Raw genomic sequence first — 23,386 nt, forward strand, 5'->3', positions numbered from 1 at the left:
CAGAGTGTTCCAGGCACGTTTCAGAACAACAAGGAGGCCAGCATGGCAGCAGCAAGGAGCAGGCGGGACGAGGTGACTTGGAGAGATCATGGGTCAGGTTCCATGAGATCTTCCGATCAAGGGAGGCTGGGGCATGTTTCGGGCAGAGGAGTGATACCATTTGGCTTAGTGTTCTTGAGGATTATTGTTATGTTAAACAAAAAAGTTTGCCAAAAACCCACACACATGTGCACGCAACAGAGGATTTCTCTGACTGGTGTCAAGAATAGGCCACAGAGGGTAGAACAGAGAGGGACACAGAGAAGGGATTGTGTTGGTCTAGGGGAGAGGTGGTTTGGGCCACAGTGTGGCAGAGGAGCTGGTGAGAGCAAGGTCTTGTGGGCCAGGCACAGCCCCTATTTGTGGGCCTTTCAGCTGATTGTGGGAGGGGAGGAGCCTCCTGATTCCTGAGGCCCCTCCTGCCGCAAGATTCTCTGTTGGTGCAGCTGTTCCATGCAGCACCGGTACGGCCAGGAAAATGTGGTCTCAGTCACCCCAGGGCCTTCTCCTGCCCCCCAGTCACTTGTGGCCTGTAAGAGTGCATCCCAAGAGCCCTGGCCAATGGAGGGACCATCTGTGCGAGAACCAGCCACATGTTCTCTTTGATTTGGGTCATAGGTGCTAAGCCTGTCTCACAGCTGTATGCTGTCCATCAGAAGAGACAGCGGCCAGTGTACCCCACGGCAGACAGTGGGTCAGCAGAGCTATCCCCTACATTTCACTAGTGAGAAATGAGTGGGAGATATTTGTATGAAGGAAAGCTCTGGATGGGGAGCCAGGAGGCCTGGGTGCTAGACCTGGTGCTGTAACCAGTTGGCCCTATACCACGGAGACATCACATTCCCTGCCCTCAGTTTCCCCATCTCTAAAAGCTGGGCCTTGAATTAGGTGGTCTCTAGGATCTGCTCCTGACCTGACAGTTGTTGCTCCTAAGACAGCAGCAGAAAGTGCCTACAATGCATGCCGGAGAGCTATGTAGCAGAGCTTCCCACACTCTGTGGCAGAGGACCTCTACTTCCATCAAACACAGCAGAAACGAAGTACTAGGAAAAGGAAGTGCCGCACAGTGCCACCTGCGGTGATGGCCTCTACACGCTGGCTCTGATTCCTGGATGGTGCTCATCCCCAACCATCGCACACCATTCATGGACTGTGCAGATCACGTGGAATAACACCTCCTGCAGTTAGAGTGGTTCCAGGCACAGACCTCATTTATTCTCCAGCTCCATCACTTTCTAAATGTGGGAGCCCCTGGACAAACTGACTAATCTCTGTGCTTCTGTCCCATCACCTGTGAAATGGGGATACTGATGGTATCCACTTCCTAAGGTGGTTGCGAGGATGAAGTTATTTCACATATAAAGTGCCGAGAGTAGTGCCTGCCTCACAGAATTTGCTCCACAAGTGTTTGTGTGTGTTCTTGTAGCTGAAGCTGAGCTGATGAAATTGGGGCTAGATTTGGGGGCTGCAGTTAATCGGGAGGTGGGAGAGGGACACATGCGCTAAAAAAAAGATGCCATTGCCCTCCCTACGCAGTGAGGAAGTGTTTGTGGAAGGCTTTTGGTGCCATCAGGATCTAGGCAGCTGGGCCCTGCTCAGACTGTGTGTGGCACTGCCAATCCTCTGGGGCAGCTCCGCAGTTTGGAGCTCCTTCTGAAGCCATCTGCACCCACCTGCCTGCTCCCCTTGAAGTCACCACATACCTGTAAACATTTAGATGCCACAAGCTGCAGGGGCAGCTAGTCCACTGCTCACTGGCTGGTGAACCTTTTTGCTGTTGAAACTTCCATGACTAGTAGCTACAGAGCCTCTTTTTGAGGCCAGGTGGTGATGGGGTACTCCACTGCCTCTGCAGACAGGTGCCCCTGGAGGGCAAGGGCTACCTCGTTCCTACATTCCCCACTAAGGGTCCAGCACCTAGGAGCTGCCCTTGGGCAGGGACAACCCTGGGAATGTCTGCTAAACAAAGGAGTAGATGAACAGGCCAGTTGTTGGTCTTAGAATATTTTCATTAAGAATTATTTCCCAGCCAGGCGCGGTGGCTCACACCTGTAATCCCAGCACTTGGGGAGGCCAAGGCAGTTGGATCACTTGAAGGTCAGGAGTTCAGGACCAGCCTGGCCAACATGGTGAAACCCCATCTCTTCCAAAAAATACAAAAATTAGCCAGGTGTGGTGGTGCACGCCTGTAGTCCCAGCTACTCAGGAGGCTGAAGCACGAGAATCACTTGAACCTGGGAAGTAGAGGTTGTAGTGAGATGAGATTGTGCCGCTGCACTCCAGCCTGGGCAACAGAGCAAGACTCTGTCTCAAAAAAAAAAAAAAAGAAAAAATACATAAAAGTTTAAAAATAAAAATAAAAGTATTATTTCCAGCCAGGTGCAGTGACTCACACCTATAATCCTAGAACTGGGAGGGAGGGCGAGGCAGGTGGATTACTTGAGCCTAGGAGTTTGAGACCACCCTGAGCAACATGGCAAGACCCCATCTCTAAAAAAAAAAAAAAAGAAAGAAAGAAAAAATTAGCCAGGCATGGTGGCACATGCCTATAGTCCCAGCTACTCTGGAGGCTGAGGTGGGAGGATGGCTTGAGCCTGAGACGTTGAGGCTGCAGTGAGCCATGATAGTGCCCCTGCACTCCAGCCTGGGCTCAGTAAAAAGAATTATTTCCAAATGGAAGCCAAGGAGAGAGGATCGCCCAAGTCCAGGAATTTGAGTCCAGCTTAGGCAACGTAGTGAGACCCTGTCTCTAAAACTAAAAATTAAAAAAAAGGAAAGAGACTTATTTCCAACTCACAGATTATGTTTAGATTAAAATAACAAATACTTAGGTACCCAGTTCTAACGAAGCATGGCACTGACTTCTGTGTTTTAATCCATCAAACCTGACAAAGTTAAAGCCCTCTCTGATGGTCCATCATTTCTAGTTATTAGAAAGCCCTTTCAGATCTAGCAGAAACACCCTGTGAAGTCCATTCCTGAGTCCTCATTCCACCATTGGCAGCACTGCCACGTGTCTGCCCTCACCCACCAGCCACGTATGGTCTGTGGCCATGGGCTCACGTTTTGTCTCTGTGGTGCTCACTGTCCCATGGGGGGACTCCAGCCAGCTCCCTGCATCCTTAGCTCTCCATGGTCACCTGTTGCTGTCTGCGGCCAGCCCTGAGGCTCAGGCCCCAGCCCCTCTGCTGTTAGGAGTTTGGTACAGGAATAGGGAAAAGGGAGAGGGCTGTAGCAGGAGCCAGCTCTAAAGATCCTCTCCTGTTGTTCCAAGGAGTCAGTCTTTTTCTGCAGGCAAGCCATGGAAGGATTTTAAGTAGCAGAGTGACACCATCAGACTTCGGCCTTACCAGATTGATTTATCCTGCCTCAAGGGGCCCAAGTCAGGTGGTCAGGAAAGGCCTGGACAATGAGAGCGAGTCCAGGTTGCTGCAGGCTTTTAGGTGAAAGACAAGAGGCCCCAAAGACCTCTTGAGTAGAGATGAGAGGGAGGAGGGAGGAGACCTTTCTAGACCTGGTGAGTTACAGGCCATGAGAAGTGAAAAAGAAGATGGGATTAAGATTTCTGGCTCTGAGGACTGTCCTCCCAGGGCAGCCATAAGCCTAGTCCTTCCAGTCTCGGTGGTCCTTGTGGATTTCAGCTGAATGGAACTGTCCTTTGTGGCTTTGAAGGGTTATGTATCGGGGAAGAGGGACTATCTCTCACCCAAACCAGGACACCTAAAGATAGCAAAGGTTACCTGCTCCCCGGAGAAACCTGTTGCTGCGAGTGTCAGTGAGGCTTGTTAGCAAGGAATGGCCTGCACCATGGGATGCATTGGGCCACCTGGTCCCAGGGGTGCTGTGGTATAAGTGGTGAGGGATGGGGGAGCTGTTGAGAAGGACCAGATGTCCTCTCCCCACCAGGAATGGGTTGAGAGAGCTCCTGAGCACAAAGAGGAAGTTCCTGTCAATTCAAGGAGACCCCTGTGTGAGAAGAAGGGTGGGAAGGCTCCAAAGGGGTTCTTCATGGCAGTGGCTTACATAGACGCTCCTGTCTAGTGTCGGGTAGGAGGGTGGCACTAATGGCTGCTGCCATCTGTGCCAGCTAGCAGCTACCTGCCCCACTCCATCATTGTTATTTATATTACCCAGGACTCTGCTGTGTTGCTGGTGCCAGCCCCTGCTGGGGCATATGGAGGTCATGGAGGACAGGGCATGGGCGCACGAGGACGCAGCTCCATCCAGCTGCTCGCCTGTGGCTTTTTCTGCTCAGGAGTCACGTTTTGGCTGGTGCTTCCCTGATCCACGGGAGCAGATTGAGGAAGGTGGTTTGACCTTCTCCTGTTTCTGCCTAGGGCTTAGTTCTTTCAGAAATGAGCATTGGGATCAGAGTAGGGAATGCTGCTCTGTTGCTATTGGGAAGACAAGGGTCAGAATTACCAAGTTCAAACCGCACCCAGATGTCCCACCTCCTACTTGGAACTCCACTCTAGTGATGGAAATGCTAGTGTATTTTTGGTCCTTTTGGCACTAACTACCCTGTTATCCTTTTCAAGTTTCTGATTCTTGAGAGGCAAGTAGTCTACCGACTGGGAGCTAGGCAGCCTAGTTTGGGATCCCAGCCCTGCTTCTCATTAGCAGCATGACCTGGGGAGGTTACTTAGCCTCTGTGCACCTTAGTTTCCTCAAGTCTGAGGTGGGAATAATATTACCTACTTAGCAAGGTTGTTGTAAGAACTAAGTGGCTTAATAGATAGATACAATGTATTTAGATAGGTATCAGTTATCTATTGATAACAATATTACCTTCTTCCCAGGGTTGTTAGAACTAAGTGGGTTAATAGATACAATGTATTTAGATAGGTATCAGTTATCTGTTGCCCTTGTAACAAATCACTGCCCCAACAGAGTGCCTTAAGATGGCAACATTTATTTTGCTTGATTTTGCAGTTTGCGCAGGGCTTGGTGGAGTTGTCTTTTTGCTGTTGTATGTAGCATCTGTTTGGACAGCTTAACTGGGGCTGGAGGATCTATTTTTGAGATGGCTCCTTGATGTGGCAGAGAAGTTGGTACTACCCCTTGGCTGGGTGCTCAGCTGGGCTGTGAACTGGGACCTTGAGTCTTCTCTCTCCACCAGCTGCTTGGGCTTCCTTACAAAATGGTCGCTCGGTTCCACAAGTAAGTGCCCCAAGAGAATAAGGTGAAAGTATTTTTATAACCTCAGAAGTCATGAGGTTCCCTGTTCTCTATTAGTCACAGCAGTCATGAAGGCTCACCTGATTTCAAGAGGAAGAGAGCTTCTGTGTGTGGAAAAGTGGCAAGGTTCCAGAAGAGCATGGAAGGTGAAAGATAATGTGGTGGCCATTTTTGGAAAATAAAATCTGCCATAGGATAGGTTTTGGCATATAGTAAACCTCAATAAATGTTTGCTACCAGTAGATTAAAATCATCATCTGCATTCCTCATCCTCGACTCCTCTTCCTTAAAGGGGGTGGTAGTACTGCATAGTGGTTAAGTGCATCTGCTCTGGAGGCAAGCTGCTAGGGGCCAAAGCCTGGTTCAGCCCTTACAGCTGTGTGATCTTGGACAGATTGCTTAACCTCTTGACAAATTTATTAAAAGATACAAACCACCAAAGCTTTCTCAGTAAGAATAGAAAACCTGAGTGGCTCTATATGTACTGAAGAAGGTTAATATGTAATAAAAACTTTCCTAGAAAGAAAACTTCAGGCCCAGATAGCTTTCCTGGTGAACGCTGTACATTAGGGAATAAATTATACGAATTTGACCCAAAGTCTTCCAGAAAATTGAAAAGGAGGAAATATTTTCTAGCGCATTTTATGAGACCAGCATTACCTTCATACCCAAACCAGCAAAGACATCACAAGGAAAGAAACATCAGACTAACATTCTGCGTGGATATAGATGCAAAAAATTGAAACAATTTTAGCAAATGCAATAATATATAAAAAGGATAATACATCATGACTAGAGGGACTTAGCTCAGGAATGCAGGGTTGGTTTAATGTTCAAAAACCAATCATTGTAATTCACTATATTAACCAAAGGAGAAAGAAAAACCATATACAGACTGACTGTCCCTTTTCCAAAATGCTTGGGGCCAGAAGTATTTCTGATTTTTAATTTTTTTCAGATTTTGGAATATTTGCATTATACTTATTGGTTATTTCTAACCTGAAAATATGAAATCCAGAATGCTCCAGTGAGCATTTTCTTTGAGTGTCATGTTGGTACTCAAAGAGTATGGAATTTTGGAGCATTTGGATTTCAGATTTTCAGATTAGGGATACTCAAGCTGAAATCATCTCAAAGTAGACAAAGTGTTTGACAAAATCCAGCTCCTATTCATGGTAAGATCTTACAACAAACTAGGCATAGAAAGGAATTTCCTCAGCCTGATAAAGAGTATCTACGAGAAACTTCTAGCTTACATCATACTGAGTGGTGAAAAACTGCATGCTTTTCCCCTAAGATGGGGAATGAGACAAAGATATCCCTTCTTATCACTTTTATTCAGTATTGTAAGGGAGGTTCTAAACAGTGCCATAAGGCAAGAAAAACAAAAGGCATCTGGATTAGAAAGGAAGAAATAAAACTGTCCTTATTGTCAGACAACATGATCTTCTGTATAGAAAAGCTCATGACATTTACAAAAGAGGCTACTAGACCTTTTAAGTGAGCTTATCCAGGTTGCAGGATAGAAGGCCAATATATAAAAATTAGTCGTATTTCTGTATACTAACAACAAACAATTGGAAATTGAGATTAAAAGGCAACTTCATTTACAGCAGCATCGGAAATATGAAAGGCTTCGTGATAAATCTAACAAAAGATGTGTCAGGTCCATATACTGAAAGCTACAAAACATTACTAAGAGAAATTAAAGAAGATCAAAATAAACTGAGAGATATACCATATTCATGAGTTTTTAAGATGTCTCATGGATAGATTTGGCATAATTTCAATCAAATCCCAGCAGGCTTTTTTTTAAGTAGAAATTGACTATTTGTTTGTTTGTTTATTTATTTATTTATTTTGAGACAGAGTCTCATTCTGCAGCCCAAGCTGGGGTGCAGTGGCGTAATCTTGGCTCACTGCAGCCTCCACCTCCTGGGCTCATGTGAGTCTCATGCCTCAGCCTCCTGAGTAGCTGGGACTACAGGTGCGTGACACCATGCCCGGCTAATTTTTGTATTTTAGTAGAGACCAGTGGGGTTTCACTTTGTTGCCCAGGGTGGTCTCGAACTCCTCAGCTCAGGTGATCCACCTGCCTTGGCCTCCCAAATTGCTAGGATTACAGGCGTGAGCCACTGCGCCTGGCCTGTTACTCTTGAGACAGGATCTTGCTCTGTCACCCAGGCTAGAATGCAGTAGCATGATCATAGCTCACTCTAGCCTTGACCTCTCAGGCTCAAGTAATCCTCCCACCTCAGCCTCCTGAGTAGCTGGGACTATAGGTGCAAGCTACCATGCCCAGCTGATTTTTATACTTTTTGTAGAGATGAGGTCTTAGTATGTTACCCAGACTGGTCTTCACTCTTGACTTCAAGCGATCCATCCACCTCAGCCTCCCAAAGTGCTGGGATTATAGGCACATGCCACCATGCCTAATTTTTTTACTTTAAAAAAAATTTTTTTTGTAGAGATAGGGTCTCACTATATTCCTCAGGCTGGGTTTTTATTGATTGATTGATTGATTGGACTCCTAGATTAGGGACAAAGAAATCGACTAATGCTGAAGTTTATATGGAAGTTCAAAAGAACTGGCCTAGCCAAAACAACTTTGAAAAAAAGATGAACAAAATTGGAGGATTAACACTACCTGGTTTTTTGTTTTTTTCTTTTTCGAGACAGAGTCTCGCTCTGTCCCCCAGGCGGGATTGCAGTGGTGCGATCTCCATTCACTGCAAGCTCCGCCTCCTGGGTTCACGCCATTCTCCTGCCTCAGCCTCCCTAGTAGCTGGGACTACAGGCGCCCACCACCACGCCTGGCTAATTTTTTTGCATTTTTAGCAGAGACAGGGTTTCACCATGTTAGCCAGGATGGTCTTGATCTCCTGACCTCGTGATCCGCCCACCTTGGCCTCCCAAAGTGCTGGGATTACAGGCGTGAACCACTGTGCCCTGCCAACATTTACCTGATTTTAAGACCCGTAAAGCCACAGTAATCAAGGCATTGAGGTATTGATGTGAAATCTTTGTTTTTATTTTTCTTTTTTAAAGACAGTGTCTTTCTGTGTTGTCCAGGCTGGCTTGAACTACCAGGCTAAGGTGATCCTCCCACCTCAGCCTTCTTAGCAGCTGGGACTACAGGCTTACACCACTGTGCCTTGATGTGGAATCTTTTTTATTTTAATTTTTTTGTAGAGACAGGATCTCACTGTGTTGCCCAGGCTAGTCTTGAACTCTTGGGCTCAAGTGATCCTCCCCGCCTTGGCCTGATGTGAAATCTTTATGACCAGGAGTGAGGCAAAGATTTCTTAGACATGATATCAAAAGTATTAATCCATAAAAGAATAAATGGATAAGTTGGCCTTCATCAAAATTTGTAAAACTTCTGTTTCAGTGACCTTTGAAAGGCGCTGTTAGAAAAAAATGAGAAGAGAAACCACAAAGGGGAAAAGATTTGCAAATCATCATGTATCTGATAGACTTGTATCCAGAGTGTATAAAAGAGCTCTCAATTTAATAATAATAATAATAATAAACAAAGAAAAAGGTGAAAGATCTGGACACTTCAAAGAAGATACACAAATGGTAAATAAACATGTGGAAAGATGTGCAGCATTATTGTTAAGAAAATGGATGTGCCTGGTCCTGGTTGCTCATGACTGGCAATTCAAGATCAGAAGGACCTTTTGCAACCCAGCAGGCCTTTGAGCCCTGTCAGTTTCCTGTCCCTTGCATGGTTGTAAGCCTTACACATTTGCTTCCTGCCAACTGTGCAAATCCAGTATCAAAACATTAGATTTTTTTTTTTTTTTTTTTTTTTGAGACGGAGTCTTGCTCTGTCCCCCAGGCTAGAGTGGTGGCGCAATTTTGGCTCACTGCAACCTCTGCCTCCCAGGTTCAAGCGATTCTCATGCCTCAGCCTCCTGAGTAGCTGGGATTACAGGCACCTGCCACCACATCTGGCTACTTTTTGTATTTTTAGTAGAGTTGGGGTTTCATCATGTTGGCCATGCTGGTCTTGAACACCTGACCGCAGGTGATCCGTCCACCTTGGCCTCCCAAAGTGCTGGGATTACAGGTGTGAGCCACCGTGCTCAGCCCAAAACATTAGATGCTTTATCTTCCTTCAGGTGGATCATTTACAATGCGGATTTACAGATTTCTCTCAGATTCACTTCTTCCCAATCAATGCATCATTTCTTGATGCTATTGTTTACTGTGTGTATCAGTAGAGTCTCAGGATTATTGTGACAAACCCAACTCAGACTCAAATGGGATCTCTTTATCAGCTTGGATTTTGGAAATTAAGGGGTAGAGTTCAGGCACAGCTGAATTCCAGAGGTGCAGCTGGTGTTAGTGTTATCTCTTGGTTATTGTTTTGTTCTCTGCTGACTTCCTTCTCAGGCAAGTTTTCCCCATGCGGTGGCAGAGGCAGCCGCGAGCAACAACAGGGAAAGAGCCCCTCCTTCCTAATTGGCCCAGGAACAGTTTCAAGTTCAGCTGTCACTGGCCGGACTTGGGTCAGCAGCCATGCCTGAACCAATCCCTGGGCCCAGGGGAGACGAGGGGCTCATTGCCAGGCCCGGGTCACCTGCCCGGGAGCCAGGGGTGGAGTCGGCCAGAGCCAAACAATGTGGACAGAGAGCAAGGAGGGGATGTTCTACCCAGACAGATGGCCCAGTGTTGCTGGGGGAGGAGGGCGTGGCTGTCAGCAGGGAAGAGATGGCCCTGCACCAGGGAACAAATCCAGTTGTTTTTAATTTTTAACTAAGTAGGATGTTAATATGCTTCCAAAAGTCAAAGGATTCAAAAAGTGTCCATCTACACTGTTCCTTATAGCCCTTGTAGGACGACTGATTTCATTGACTTCTCATTTTTCCTTCCTGTGTTTCTTTTGGTAAAGATAAGTTGATGTATTTATGTTTTCTTGTTTCCTCCCTTTTGTACACATTAGAGAGCATACTATTTGTACTATTTTGTACTTGCTTTTTTCACTTATCAAGAGAAAGGAAAACATTTGTAACCAGCTTTGCTAATTCTTGCCGTTATCAGTACACAGCATGGAGGTTGATTTGAAGATGACAGGATGTCCATGTGAGCATATGAAGGGACTGCCAGGCTTTTCTTCTGCAGAACGGTGTCTTTATGCTCTTAAGCCTGGGTGCCAAGTGAATCTCTCTCCTCTTCCAATGCAGATGGTGGCAGCTATGCCATCCACGACTCCCAGGCCCCCAGTCTCAGCTCTGAGGGCGGGAGTTCCCCCTCCAGCCCCGCACACAACTGGGAGATGAATTACCAAGAGGCAGCAATCTACCTCCAGGTGAGTATCTCCAGTCAGGCCCTGGCGGTTCTCTGCACCTATTGGTGGGGTGGGGCAGCCAGGACTCTGTTAGGTGCCCAGAAATTCAGTTCCAGCGGCGGTTCATGCTGCTGCTGCTGCTCGTGTGTGAGCTTCAGGTTCGTAAGATGGGCTGGCTGACCTGACTGTGCTCATAGGGGAAAACTGCCGTGCACCGGCTTGTCTTCAGGCCCCTGTTTGGGGCTGTGCTAACCCCCACAATTTCTGGAGTCTGTCCACTCGGCCTTCCCTGCCACCCTCTCTCTTCTCAGGGCACACTGAGAGGCCACATTCTCAGGAGGGAATTCTTCTTTACATACTGAATGCTGTAGCTTTATTCCTGTTTAACTTGTTGCTGCTTTCCTGTTTGCCATTTTAGGATTCTTTTTTTTATTTTTTATTTTTGTGTGAAAGGTGAAAGTAATACATGCTTATTACAATAAATTTAGATACAAAAAAGAATGAAGAAACATTCACCTAAGGCAGTCACTGTCAACATTATTTCCTTCCAGGTTTTAAAAAAAAAAATGTGCTATAAGAATAATATATCTGTTTTCCAAAAAAGTCATATGGTATGTGCAATTTTATATTCTGCTTTTTTTTTTTTCTTTTTTTCTTTTTTTGAAGACAGTCTCCTTCCATCACCCAGGCTGGAGTTGGATTGTAGTGGCTTGATCTTGGCTTATTGCAACCTCTGCCTCCCGGGTTCAAGCGAGTCTCCTGCCTCAGCCTCTGGAGTAGCTGGGATCACAGGCACGTGCCACTATGCCTGGCTAATTTTTGTATTTTTAGTAGAGATGGGGTTTCGCCATGTTGGCCAGGCTGGTCTTGAACTCTTGACCTCAGGTGATCTGCCCACCTCAGCCTCCCAAATTGTTGGCGTTACAGGCATGAGCCACCACACCTGGCTATTTAAATAGCTTTAAATTATATCAGGTAAATTATCCTAATTTACTTAACCTGATAATCTTGAATATTTTCCCTTATTGTAAATTATAATCCAAGGACAATCTATACATAGCACCCCCACCCCCTTACATCTAGGATTATTTTACTAGGAAAGTAAAAGAAATGGAAAGTCTAAGAAATGGAATGACCGGGTAGAAGGAATCAACAGTTTTTAGGTCCTTGATGTTTATCATGGAATCCTCTCCACAGGAAGTATTGCCTCTTTACTGACGGCCCCACTGGCGGTGACATTTTAACCTTAATCTTGCCAATCTTGTCACTATAAGATTTCAGTTTCTGGTTTGCATTAAGAGTTTGGATGAGGAAATAGACTTTTTCTTAAGTGCATTCACATCATAATTTTCCCTAATCTTTCTTATCTGAATCAGCTCTCCACTGCAAGTATTTGTTTTGTCATTTAAAAAAGATTTAGTGAAATTCAAGCCTGGGCAACATGGCAAATCCATCTCTGGAAAAAATACAAAAATTAGCCAGGCGTGGCATGTGTACCCTCTAGTCCCAGCTGCTTGCAAGACTGAGGTGAAGGTGTCGCCTGACTCTGGGAAGTTGAGGCTTCAGTGAGCCATGTTTGTGTCACTGCACTTCAGCCTGGGTGACAAAATGAGACCCTGTCTAAAAAAAAGAAAAAAGATGTAATGAAATTTAGACATTTGTTTGATGGTTGTTCAATCGTTTGTTTCTCATACGTTCATGCAGCATCATATACACCTAAACGATTGTGTTTTGTTTCAAGTTAAGGCAACAGAATGTTTTAGGAAAATTGTCCCAAGCTCAGGCATGCTTGTTAATGATCTAGCGAGGATGTCTTTTGCACATCGCCTTCTCTGAGGCTAGATAAGAGCGTGGGATTGGTCAGAACACAGACTTAGAATGGCTGAAGCTCTAAGGATCCTGATCATTCCTCCTTTTCCTAAGCAGGTGAGGACATTGGTAATGAAAATATGAGACTTTAAAGGGCACCTGCTAATCTTTGTAACAAGCCTCTGAGGCTGCAGTGATCATCTCCCACTTTACAGATGTGGTGACTGAGACTCAGAGGGGCCAAATGATGCCCAAGGCCACCCAGCTAGGGAGTTGCAGAGCTCCACATTTAAACTGTTTAGCCTCCAGATAATATTTTTTATTCTGTGTGCTGTTGCATCACTTATGAACTGACCGTGTGCATCTCCTTGAAAATGGGCCATGTATTTGTGGAAAAAAAGCAGTTATGGAACAGCTGGTGTTGTATGATCATTTTAAATTGATGTCATACAGCAACATATGCATGCGGGTATGTATGTGTACAGATATCTATACATATCTGGAAAGTTGTTTAAATATTAAAGATGATTATCTCTGGCTGATGGAATTTTTACTACCTTACAAATTTAAATTGTTTAAATTATTTTACCAAAAATGCATTTTTTAAAAAAAATGTAAGAAAAACTTGGATTTCTTTGAACAGTCACAGTCATTCATAGCTGTTCCTGGAGGATGAGATGGCCTGTTTTTGTTGAGACAGACTCTCACTCTATTGCCCACGCTGGAGTACAGTGGCGCGATCTCGGCTCACTGCAACCTCCTTCCAGGTTCAAGCGATTCTCCTGCCTCAGCCACCCAGGTAACTGGGATTACAGGCACCTGCCACCACGCCCGGCTAATTTTTGTATTTTTAGTAGAGACGGGGTTTCACCATGTTGGCCAGGCTGGTCTCAAACTCCTGACCTCAAGTGATCCACCCGCTTAAGCCTCCCAAAGTGCTGGGATTACAGGTGTGAGCCTCTGTGCCCGGCTCAAGATGGCCTGCCTTTTCACACTTGCAGCCAGGCTATAGGTCCTGCAGTGAGCCAGGTTGCTGGTGTGCGTGGATAATTGGCCCTCGCTGCTTTGAGGGTATCTGGTGCCTGCAGTTTCCCCTCTTCCCACATTTTACCTGTTACCTGTTAACTCATCCTCTGGAGCCACGTGCTCAGCAGTCCTGGTGCCTTTGAAACAGTACTCATTTCTATGTGGACTTGGACCCCAGGGAGCAGAGAGCAAAGGCCTAGAAGTCGCTACAACTGGCCTTCCTTATTTTTCCAAATCTAGTTTATGATCAGCAGCCAGGAAACAGGGTCGATGTTCTCTTGGGTTTTCTTCAGAATCCAGTGCCATGGGTGATATTTCCATCTGTTGGTGGAGACCTCATTCCCCCCATCTCTTCTGGGACGATTCCAAGTCCTAGAGTTAAAATCTGAGCCCCCATGTCAGTGGTTCTTCTAGCGAGACCTTCATTCCTGGCTATTTGTTGGAAGAAATTGCCCAAGAAATACATTTTTTTTTTTTTTTAGTTATTGAAACCAGAAGCTTCCCAGGCCACTGTATGTGGCCCCCTGCCCACTGCCGTGGCCATGGAGGTGGTAGTGAAAACCACAGCCCTGCACAGAGCACAGAACCATGTTCAACTTACCCTCTGTTGACTGCCAAGGTGTTTGCTCCCTTTGACATGCCTACCCCTGCCAGGTTTGCTGCTGGGTCTGCGGTTTGCCTCGATTTTTTGCTAATGAGGAGAGCAGTTTATCCAGCTTCAGGGAAGTGACTCACTCACAGTCACTCTGCAAACTGCAAGCAGGGCCTTTCCCAGAATAAGTTTGTGAGAATGGGCCGAGCATGGTGGCTCACACTTGTAATCCTAGCACTTTGGGAGGCTGAGGTGGGCGGATCACTTGAGCTCAGGAGTTCAAGACCAGCCTGGGCCACATGGTGAAACACTATCTCTACTAAAAATACAAAAATTAGCCAGGTGTGGTGGTGTGCACTTGTCATTCCAGCTACCCAGGAGTCTGAGGCAAGAGAATTGCTTGAACCCAGGAGGCGGAGGTTGCAGTGAGCTGAGATTGTACCACTGCATTCCAGCCTGGGTGACACAGGAAGACTCTGTCTCAAAAAAAAAGAAAAAAAATATTACATAACATATAAATATATCAAAATATCACATTGTACCCCATATACAATTATTATTTGTCAATTGAAACAAGGTAGGGTATGGGGAATCCTGAATTAAGTAAACGTATAGTAGCAATACGCCACTGTGCAGCTCCTTTTTTTTTTGGAGACAGGGGCCCAGGCTGGAGTATAGAGTATAATAGTGTTCAAGTGATTCCCCTGTCTCAGCCTCCCAAGTAGCTGGGACCACAGGCACATGCCACCATACCCGGCTAATTTTTGTATTTTTAGTAGAGATGAGGTTTCACCATGTTGGCCAGGCTGGTCTCGAACTCCTGACCTCAGGTGATCCATGCGGCTCAGCCTCCCAAAGTGCTGGGATTACAGGCATGAGCCACTGTGCCTGTTCTAGGTAGCTCTTGAAGGGCGTTAAAGGGTCTGACTAGGCGGGGTTATTGGCTTCCTTTTTTCTGGTAATGTTCATATAACTTATGATAATAGCAAATACCTGTAGTGAGCTGACTGTGTGGCAGACACCACTCTAAATGCCTTTCAAATGTCCTCACCTTTCTTCTTCACAACAGCCCCAGGAGGAAGCACTAATGTTAGTGCCTTTACCGTTGAAAAAGCTGAGCCTCAAGGGCGAAGGAACCTTCCCAACATTCCTCAGGGAAGGAGTAGAAAGCCAAGGCTCAGCTCATGTGGTTCCTCTCAGGCTCTTTACACTGAGCCTTCTTTTTTTTTTTTTTTTTTTTTTTAAGACAGAGTCTTGCTCTGTCGCCCAGGCTGGAGTGCAGTGGCACGATCTGGCTCACTGCAAGCTCCGCCTTCCGGGTTCATGCCATTCTCCTGCCTCAGCCTCCTCAGTAGCTGGGACTACGGGCGCCCACCACCACGCCTGGCTAATTTGTTTGTATTTTTAGTAGAGACGGGGTTTCACCATGTTAGCCAGGATGATCTCAATCTCCTGACCTCGTGATCTGCCCGCCTCGTCCTCCCAAAGTGCTGGGATTACAGGCGTGAGCCACCGAGCCTGGCCTCTGAGCTCTTTACACTCTGCTGGGCACTCCTAGAGGGAGAACTTGGCCTCTGAGGGGACTCATGCCTGTTTCTCTTTATCTCCTCCTAGGACCTTTCTTCTTTTTTTTCTTTTTCTTTTTTTTTTTTGAGACCAGATCTTGCTCTGTGGTCCAGGTTGGAGTACAGTGGCATGATCTTGGCTCACTGCAGGTTTGACCTCCCGGGCTCAAGTGATTCTCCCATCTCAGCCTCCTAAGTAGCTGGCACCAGGGGTCTCACCTTGTTGCCCAGGCTGGTCTCAAACTCATGGGCTCAAGCAATCCTCCTGCCTCAGCCTCCCAAAGTGCTGTGATTACAGGCATGAGCCATGGCACCCAGCCCCTCCCCTCTTTTTTAAGAGATGGGGTCTTGCTGTGTTGCCCAGGCTAGACTTGAACTCCTGGCTCAAGGGATCTTCCCGCCTTGGTCTCTGGAGTAGCTGGGATGTCACTACACCTGGCTGTCTCAGGACACTTTGGTTCCTCCAAGTGGTTTTTAAGAAGCAGCAAGTCTCTTGAGCCCATCAGCAGGCAGGAGTGAGACTTGACCACCATGAGTTTTGCGAAGATCATTTTGATTTTCCAGCGTCTTCTGTCTCTGGCTTGAATCTCTCCTTGCCTGCCTGGGTCCTTCCTTTCCTCTCCTGCCCATGGTTCCTCCTTGGTGCTGGACAGGTCTCCAGGCTCACATGCCCACACTGCTCTCATCTTTTCAGGAAGGCGAGAACAATGACAAGTTCTTCACCCACCCCAAGGATGCCAAGGCGCTGGCGGCCTACCTCTTTGCACACAATCACCTCTTCTACCTGATGGAGCTGGCCACGGCCCTGCTGCTGCTGCTGCTCTCCCTGTGCGAGGCCCCCGCCGTCCCCGCACTCCGGCTCGGCATCTACGTGAGCACACACGCTCCTCACATGGGGGGCTGGGAGCCACGGCTTTCAGGGCAAACGACAGAACCCCAAAAAGGAACATACTGGGAGGACAAACACTGCAAACAGACTTAAAACAGAGAGATACCAGGCGGTCATAGAGGCCTTGGGAGCCGAAATGCCTGGGTGTCCCTGCTGGAGTGAATGGCCTTCAGCCAGTCTCTCTGGGATTCTGCCCACCAGTGCATTCCAGGGAGGGGAAGTGTCCCAGGCCCTGCTCAGAACCAGTGCCCACACCTTGTCTCTGGGTGGGGAGGGCACCCAGTGGATAGTCCCACTACTCTGTCTCCAGCCTCAAAGGAGAAGGCATTTGGGTGTGGTCACCATGGGAGGCGGAGATGTTTCCTGGGCAGCTCCAGCCCCTCAGATGTCCCCACACCTAGGCCCAGCCATCATTCAGTGGGGGCCAGAGCAGGTGTGGAGCTGTGCTTGTTCCCTTCTCAAGGAGTGTGCAGGAGGCATGGAAGCAGGGAAGGAAACCTGTGCCTGTTGAGTTAGGAAGCACTCATCCAGCCTGGCCTCTGAGGCCCTCCATGACTCAGTTTCCCTTCCTGTTTCTCCTTCTTCGTGCCTGAAAGTCACAGCTCCAGCCAGTCTGTGTTTCTTCCTCTGCACACCTCCACCACTCTGTCCCCTGTGCTGGAGTCCATCTTCCCGTCCCTTCACTCTGTCAGTTCCTGCCCACTGGAATGTCCACAGGCCCCGAACCTCCCCACCCCCGGGAGGAGGAGCTCTCCCATGTCTGTTTCCCGGAAGCACTTGACTTCCCTGCTGGGAAGGTTTTACAGCTGAGGGTTTTCCATGTCTTGTCCTTTTGTCCAGAATGAGGATGAGAGTTTTAGGGGCTGCTCTCTGCTTGACAGTCCTTGTTTTTTTGACAATCAGATTTTATTTCTTAAGTTCCTAATTGATGCTTTCTTAGTGTCTTTCATAGATCTTTTGTAAATTACATGAAATCCCTCTTAGAACAAGGCTAGATATTAAATTTTATCTTATCTTGTTTTTCTTATTTTTTTTTTTTTCTTTTTGAGACTGAGTCTCCCTCTGTTGCCCAGGCTGGTGTGCAGTGGCACCATCTCGGCTCACTGCAACATCTGCCTCCTGGGCTCAAGCGATTCTCCTGCCTCAACCTCCTGAATAGCTGGGGTTACAGGTGTGCGCCACCTCGCCCAGCTAATTTGTTTTTCTTATAACTTACAAACTTCAGGCTCCTTCCTGATTTTTCATCATTTGGACCAGCATGTCAGTTTCCTGGATATCAAGTTTATGTTTAGTTGTTTGGGGAAGGCTCCGTGACCAAGGCTTTGTCTTTAGGCATGCAGGGCCAGGCTTTTGTAACTCTGGTGTGTGTTGGGAGGATGTCCTGGGGCACTTCCAGGTCCTGGGAGGATTGGGCAATGAGGAGTGGCCATGGGCTGGGCTGGCCATGACACATCCCCACACCCTCTGGTCTCAGGTCCACGCCACCCTGGAGCTATTCGCCCTGATGGTGGTAGTGTTTGAACTCTGCATGAAGTTACGCTGGCTGGGCCTCCACACCTTCATCCGGCACAAGCGGACCATGGTCAAGGTGATGTGTCCGCCCATCTGTCCCTCCCCTTGCAGCCTTTTCTCCCATGTCACCTTCAAACCTGTCTCTTTGGTACAATTCAGAATCCACCATGGACCCAGTCCATGCTTAGAGGTGTCACCCTAGGGTCCTTGTCCTGACCACGCCCTCAGCCTTGCCAGTGCCCTAGATGTTGTGGTGATGCCAGCAGTAGCTAATGTGATGGGGTGTTTAGTACCTGCCAGGCACTGGCGCAGTCACCTTGGAGAGAGGTGTGCTGCTCTCCCTGTTTTACATTCATCTGGAGACATGGGGTTCACACCCAGCTCTGCCCACTGCGCCCGGGCTCACCTGTCCCTAGTGTTACGCGTTTTCTCTCTGTGCCGCAGAGAGTGGCGTGAGTAGGAGCACGTCAAGGTGGCACTTTGTAGTGTGTGGAGCATGTGTGCTACTCTAGGAGAGTGTAGCCAAGTAAGCGGAGCTGAAGAGGAGCTGCAGGCCCCAGGATCCCTGATGTGAGTAGGGAGGGCTGATCAAGGGGGCCTGGCAGAGTGGCAGTTTTGCCTCCTCAGTGGATACCAGCAGTCATGCTTCCCTTCGGCTCATTCTCCTGGTGCCACACACCTGAGCCAGCAGCTGGAGTTTTTTTCTTCTGGGGCTGCCTGATGTTGGCAGGAAGTGCGAGAGAGGGCTGGAGAGAAGACAAGGCCTCCCGAGGTCAGAGTGGGCGCTGCCTCCCCAGCCCCCAATTCTAGGTATGCAGGATGACGGCTGGGCTGCAGGGCCTGACGGTGCTCCATGCCTGCCACCCGCAGACCTCGGTGCTGGTGGTGCAGTTTGTCGAGGCCATCGTGGTGTTGGTACGGCAGATGTCCCATGTGCGGGTGACCCGAGCACTACGCTGCATTTTCCTGGTGGACTGTCGGTATTGCGGTGGCATCCGGCGGTAAGGCCCGGGTTGGAAGCTGGGCAGACAGTCACTATCCTGGCATGGCCTGACCTCTGGGCTGGTGGGGCAAGAGCTTGTGAGTCAGTTAGTGATGACGTCGACCCTGCATGCTGGTGGGAGTACACACACACTCACTCTCCCTCTGCCATTCCAACCACGCACAGGAGAAAGCGATCTTCCTGCCACAGTGTAGGTTTGCGGCCTCTGGGTCCAGGGCTTTTTCCCATCTTTTCTGCAGCCTTCCAGAGCTGCTTCCTCGCTCTATGCGTGTTATCTACCCAAATGCAGGCAGCTCAGCAGCATCCATGTGACACAAGCAGACTCTCCTGCCATCTCCACTGAGGCTGTGGGACCAAACTCAAACCGGACCAAGCCTCAACTGAGATTTATTTTGGGAGATGCAATCTGGAAAGTTTCTTGGCTGGTCTACTGTTGCTGAGAGTGGGCTTATAATTCATTCTTTGTGCCCATCTGCAAAGCTAGAAACAGGACTTGTCCTTGAAACAGGCCCAGCGTCCCAGGACTAAGTGGCCTTGAAATGTCTTCATGCCTTCCACATCCTGCTCATGGAAACTGACCTTTGCGCCCAAAGTGATGCCCTTGGCCTTCTGCTCTGTTCCCTGCTTGCAGGGCACTTGCCTCCTTGGGCCGTCACCAGGTGGAGGTGGCTGTGTGCTACGCCTGCCCCAGTTCTTCCCCGCCACCCACTAAGTGGGGGTCTCAAGCCACTTTAGGAAAAAACGAAGCATGATGTCACACCAGGGTATGGCAGGGTTTAGTATTTCGAGTCAGAAGCACTAGGCCCCCATCTCAACAAGGTGGAGTCCCAGACGGCCCGCCCCAGCTGGCACCTCCCCTGAGCTGGCCCATCTCTCCCCAGCAACCTGCGGCAGATCTTCCAGTCCCTGCCGCCCTTCATGGACATCCTCCTGCTGCTGCTGTTCTTCATGATCATCTTCGCCATCCTCGGTGAGTTCCTACTTCTCAGGCCTAGGCGCACTCAAAAAGCACGTTCACAGTGGATGAAAAATTATTTTGGGCCTGGCACAATGGCTCACGCTTATAATCCTAGCATTTTGGGAGGCCGAGGTGGGCAGATAACCTAGGTCAGGAGTTTGAGGCCAGCCTGGTCAACATGGTGAAATCCAGTCTCTACTAAAAATACAAAAATTAGCTGGGCGTGGGTGGCACACGCCTGTAATCCCAGCTACTTGGGAGGCTGAGGCAGGAGAATTGCTTGAACCCGGGATGCCAAGGTGGCAGTGACCTGAGATCGTACCACTGCTTTCCAGCCTGGGCAACAACAGAGTAAGTGAGACTTTGTCTCAAAAAAAAAAAGAGAAGAAAAATTATTTTGACAGTGCCTTAGTCCTTTTGGACTGCTATAACAAAATGCCATAGACTGCATGGCTTATAAACAACAAGTTTATTTCTTCCTGACTGGGTGGCTTATAAACAACAGAAGTTTGTTTCTCCCTGTTCTGGAGGCTGTGAAATCTGGAAGTCCAAGGTCAAGGGCCAGCCGTGGGTGTCTGGTGAGGGCCTGTTCCCTGATCCGTAGGTGGTGCCTTCTGGCTGTGTCCTCACGTGGTGGAAGGTGAGAGGCAGCTCTCTGGGACCTCTTTTTTTTTTTTTTTTTTTTTTTTTTTTTGAGACGGAGTCTCACCCTGTCACCCAGGCTGGAGTGCAGTGGCGCGATCTCGGCTCACTGCAACCTCCGCCTCCCAGGTTCAAGTGATTGTCCTGCCTCAGCCTCCCGAGTAACTGGGACTACAGGCACCCACCACCACACCCAGCTAATTTTCGTACTCTTAGCAGAGACTGGATCTCACCATATTGGCCAGGCTGGTCTCCAACTCCTGACCTTGTGATCTGCCTGCCTCGGCCTCCCAAAGTGCTGGGATTACAGGTGTGGGCCACTGCGCCCAGCCTCTGGGACCTCTTTTATATGGGCACTAATCCCATTCGGGGGGACTTCACACTCATGACCTCTTCACCTCCAACAGCCCCCACCTCCTAACACCCTCAATTTGGGGATTAGATTTCAACGTAGGGATTGGGGCGGGGAACACAAACATTCAGACCAGAGCAGGTAGTTTCAGAAATTCAGAAAGATTTTAAAAATACGCCAGGCATGGTGTCTCATGCCGATTGTCTCACCATTTTGGGAGGCTGAGGCAGGCAGATCGCTTGAGTCCAGGAGTTCGAGACCAGCGCGAGACCCCATCTCTACCAAAAAAACAAACAAAAACAGGAATTAGCTGGGCATGGTGGTGTGTGACATGCTCCTGTGGTCCCTGCTACTCAGGAGGTGAGGCAGGAGGATCACCTGAGCATGGGGAGACAGAGGTTGCAGTGAGCTGTGACGGTGCCACTGCATTCCAGCCTGGGTGACAGAGCAAGACGCTGTCTCAAAATAAATAAATAATAATAACGTGAACACCCATGGACCTACCATCCAGTTTAGGAAATGAAGCCTTAGAATAAAATGGAAGGCACGTTTGTGACCTTTAGTGATCATGATTCCCGCTTTCCCCAAAGGTACCCACTGTCCTAAGCTTATCATTCCCATGCACTTCTTTATATTTTGTTTCACATTTATGTTTCCCCAAGTGACAAAGAAATGATAAAGCTTTACATACTTAACTTCTACACATTGGTCTTTCGCTCAGTACTGTGTTTTTGAAATTTATTCCTGTTGATACATGTAGATGCCGTATATTCATTTTCACTGGAGCGGAGCAAGTATGCCAAAGCTTGTTAATCTGCTCTTCTGTTGGATGTTTTTCTTATCACAAATCCCACCGCAGTGAACACTCTTGTGTGTTTCCTGGTGCTCACGCTTGAGAGTTTCTCGAAGGCACTTGCCTGGGCCCTGAGAGATGGCAAGCTTCAGCTTCACTGGGTACAGCAGGGTCACAGGCTGCTCATTCAGGAGGGCTTGGTTTTTCACATGGGGCTGACTGTGATAGCCACACAGAGTCACAGGGCGTAGACCTTGGAAGCCCTGGTACTCAGCTGGGAAAGCTGAGGTCCTTTCACCAGGACTCCGCAGATGGCGAAGACAGTGGGACTCCAGAGCCCTGACTCTGAGGCTAGAGCCAGGCCCCACCCCTCCTGGCCCTCATGGCTGCCTTGTCCTGAGTCATGGCTCTCACTTCCTCCCACCCGCCATCCCACTCTTGGTAGAATTTTGTTTGTGCTTCTCCAGGGGTAGGGCTGATTTCCCCTAAGGGCAGAGTTCCTCCCTTTTCCCACTCAGGATTTCAGGGACTCAGGGAGTGGTCCATTCCTGAAGGGAGGAAGTGAATGGCATTCCCACCCTGGGACCCTGGCTGCAGGGGAGCAGCGGATCCCTTTGGAATTTTACTCAGCTGTCATGATCTCAGAACCTAAGATTGCAAAACAGCAGCCTGGATTCCAGATCCAGCCTACAGATGGGTTTTGTTTGGTCTGAAAACTTGGAGCCAGCATTTTAAAATTAGATTTTACACAAAAATACAGACTTCCCCTCTTTTGAAAGAACAGAGCTGATAGTGCCCAGCACATTGCTGTAGAGCGGCAAGCGTCTGGTGCCTGCAGCCCTGCTCCCTTTCAACACAGCATGCATTCTTGGGGTGCTGTGGTCCCCAACAGTCCCTGCTGCTCTTCCTGACCTGCTGCATTCATTTGCCTGTATTTGCCCGGTCCTTTTCACACCAGGTTTTGGGACCTCTGCTCTAATCCTTTTGTTTATCTGTGTTTCCACCCGCTTCTAGGTTTCTACTTGTTCTCCCCTAACCCTTCAGACCCCGTAAGTAATTGGCACATTTGTCTGTCTCTTCTTTTATGGAGGACTTTTCCCTCAGACAGGGTCACCAGCGTGACCCTGTAGCCATGTGGGGAAGGGGGGCCCTGCCTGGTTTCTCATCATAGCTTGTGTGTGCACCGCACGTGGGAGTTCCCGTCACTCAGACTTGACCACTTCCTTCCTTGAGAGCTGGGGATCCCCTTTTCTGTCCTTCAAAGGGGTGCCGCCAGGATCAGGTTTGGACCGTTGAAATATTTTGGCAGAGGAGTAGTGGCGGAGAGCCAGACGAATGGCCCAGACATGTGATTCCCTAGAAAAAAGTCCCCCCAAGTCAATAGTCTGCTTCTGCCAGAAACATCAGGTGCAGGAAAGGGGAGGCCTCTGGACTGCGTATTTGCTCTTTCCTCTGCCTCCCTCAGGGATTCCTTGAGAGATGCAAGAGCGGGCGTGGCAGGGTGCGCCAGGTGGCCCATCACAGCCTGTTCCTGGCGGCCATGTGCTCTTGGCTGGTCCCGACCTCTCCTCTGCCCCCTCTTCCGTTGCAGTACTTCAGCACCCTGGAGAACAGCATCGTCAGTCTGTTTGTCCTTCTGACCACAGCCAAGTAAGTGCAGACTCTGCCTTGCCTTTGGTCCTCTGCTGCTGCCCTGGGGTCTCCTCCTCTTTTCTGCAAAGTATATTCCACA

At 48.4% G+C, this 23,386-nt stretch overlaps 1 protein-coding gene across 7 annotated transcripts in view; it reads left to right on the forward strand.

Moving 5' to 3' along the window:
* Positions 1-23,386, forward strand: part of TPCN1 (two pore segment channel 1) — a 75,811-nt gene that overhangs the window by 27,249 nt on the left and 25,176 nt on the right. For 5 of the 7 annotated variants that reach the window (XR_012420700.1, XR_012420699.1, XM_065524849.2 and 2 more), the window contains 7 exons: positions 10,410-10,534; positions 16,200-16,376; positions 17,869-17,982; positions 18,777-18,907; positions 19,791-19,879; positions 22,669-22,703; positions 23,246-23,304. Coding sequence is in view for 3 of the 7 variants with exons in the window: in XM_065524849.2 (XP_065380921.1) it covers positions 10,410-10,534; positions 16,200-16,376; positions 17,869-17,982; positions 18,777-18,907; positions 19,791-19,879; positions 22,669-22,703; positions 23,246-23,304 (730 nt within the window). In the remaining 4 variants the exon portion in view is untranslated. Of the gene's footprint in view, positions 1-10,033; positions 10,112-10,409; positions 10,535-16,199; positions 16,377-17,868; positions 17,983-18,776; positions 18,908-19,790; positions 19,880-22,668; positions 22,704-23,245; positions 23,305-23,386 lie in introns of those variants that run through there. The other 2 variants (XM_074007958.1, XM_074007957.1) reach the window with 1 other exon arrangement.

This window comes from Macaca fascicularis, chromosome 11 (genome assembly GCF_037993035.2).
Source record: "Macaca fascicularis isolate 582-1 chromosome 11, T2T-MFA8v1.1".
NCBI lineage: Eukaryota > Metazoa > Chordata > Mammalia > Primates > Cercopithecidae > Macaca > Macaca fascicularis.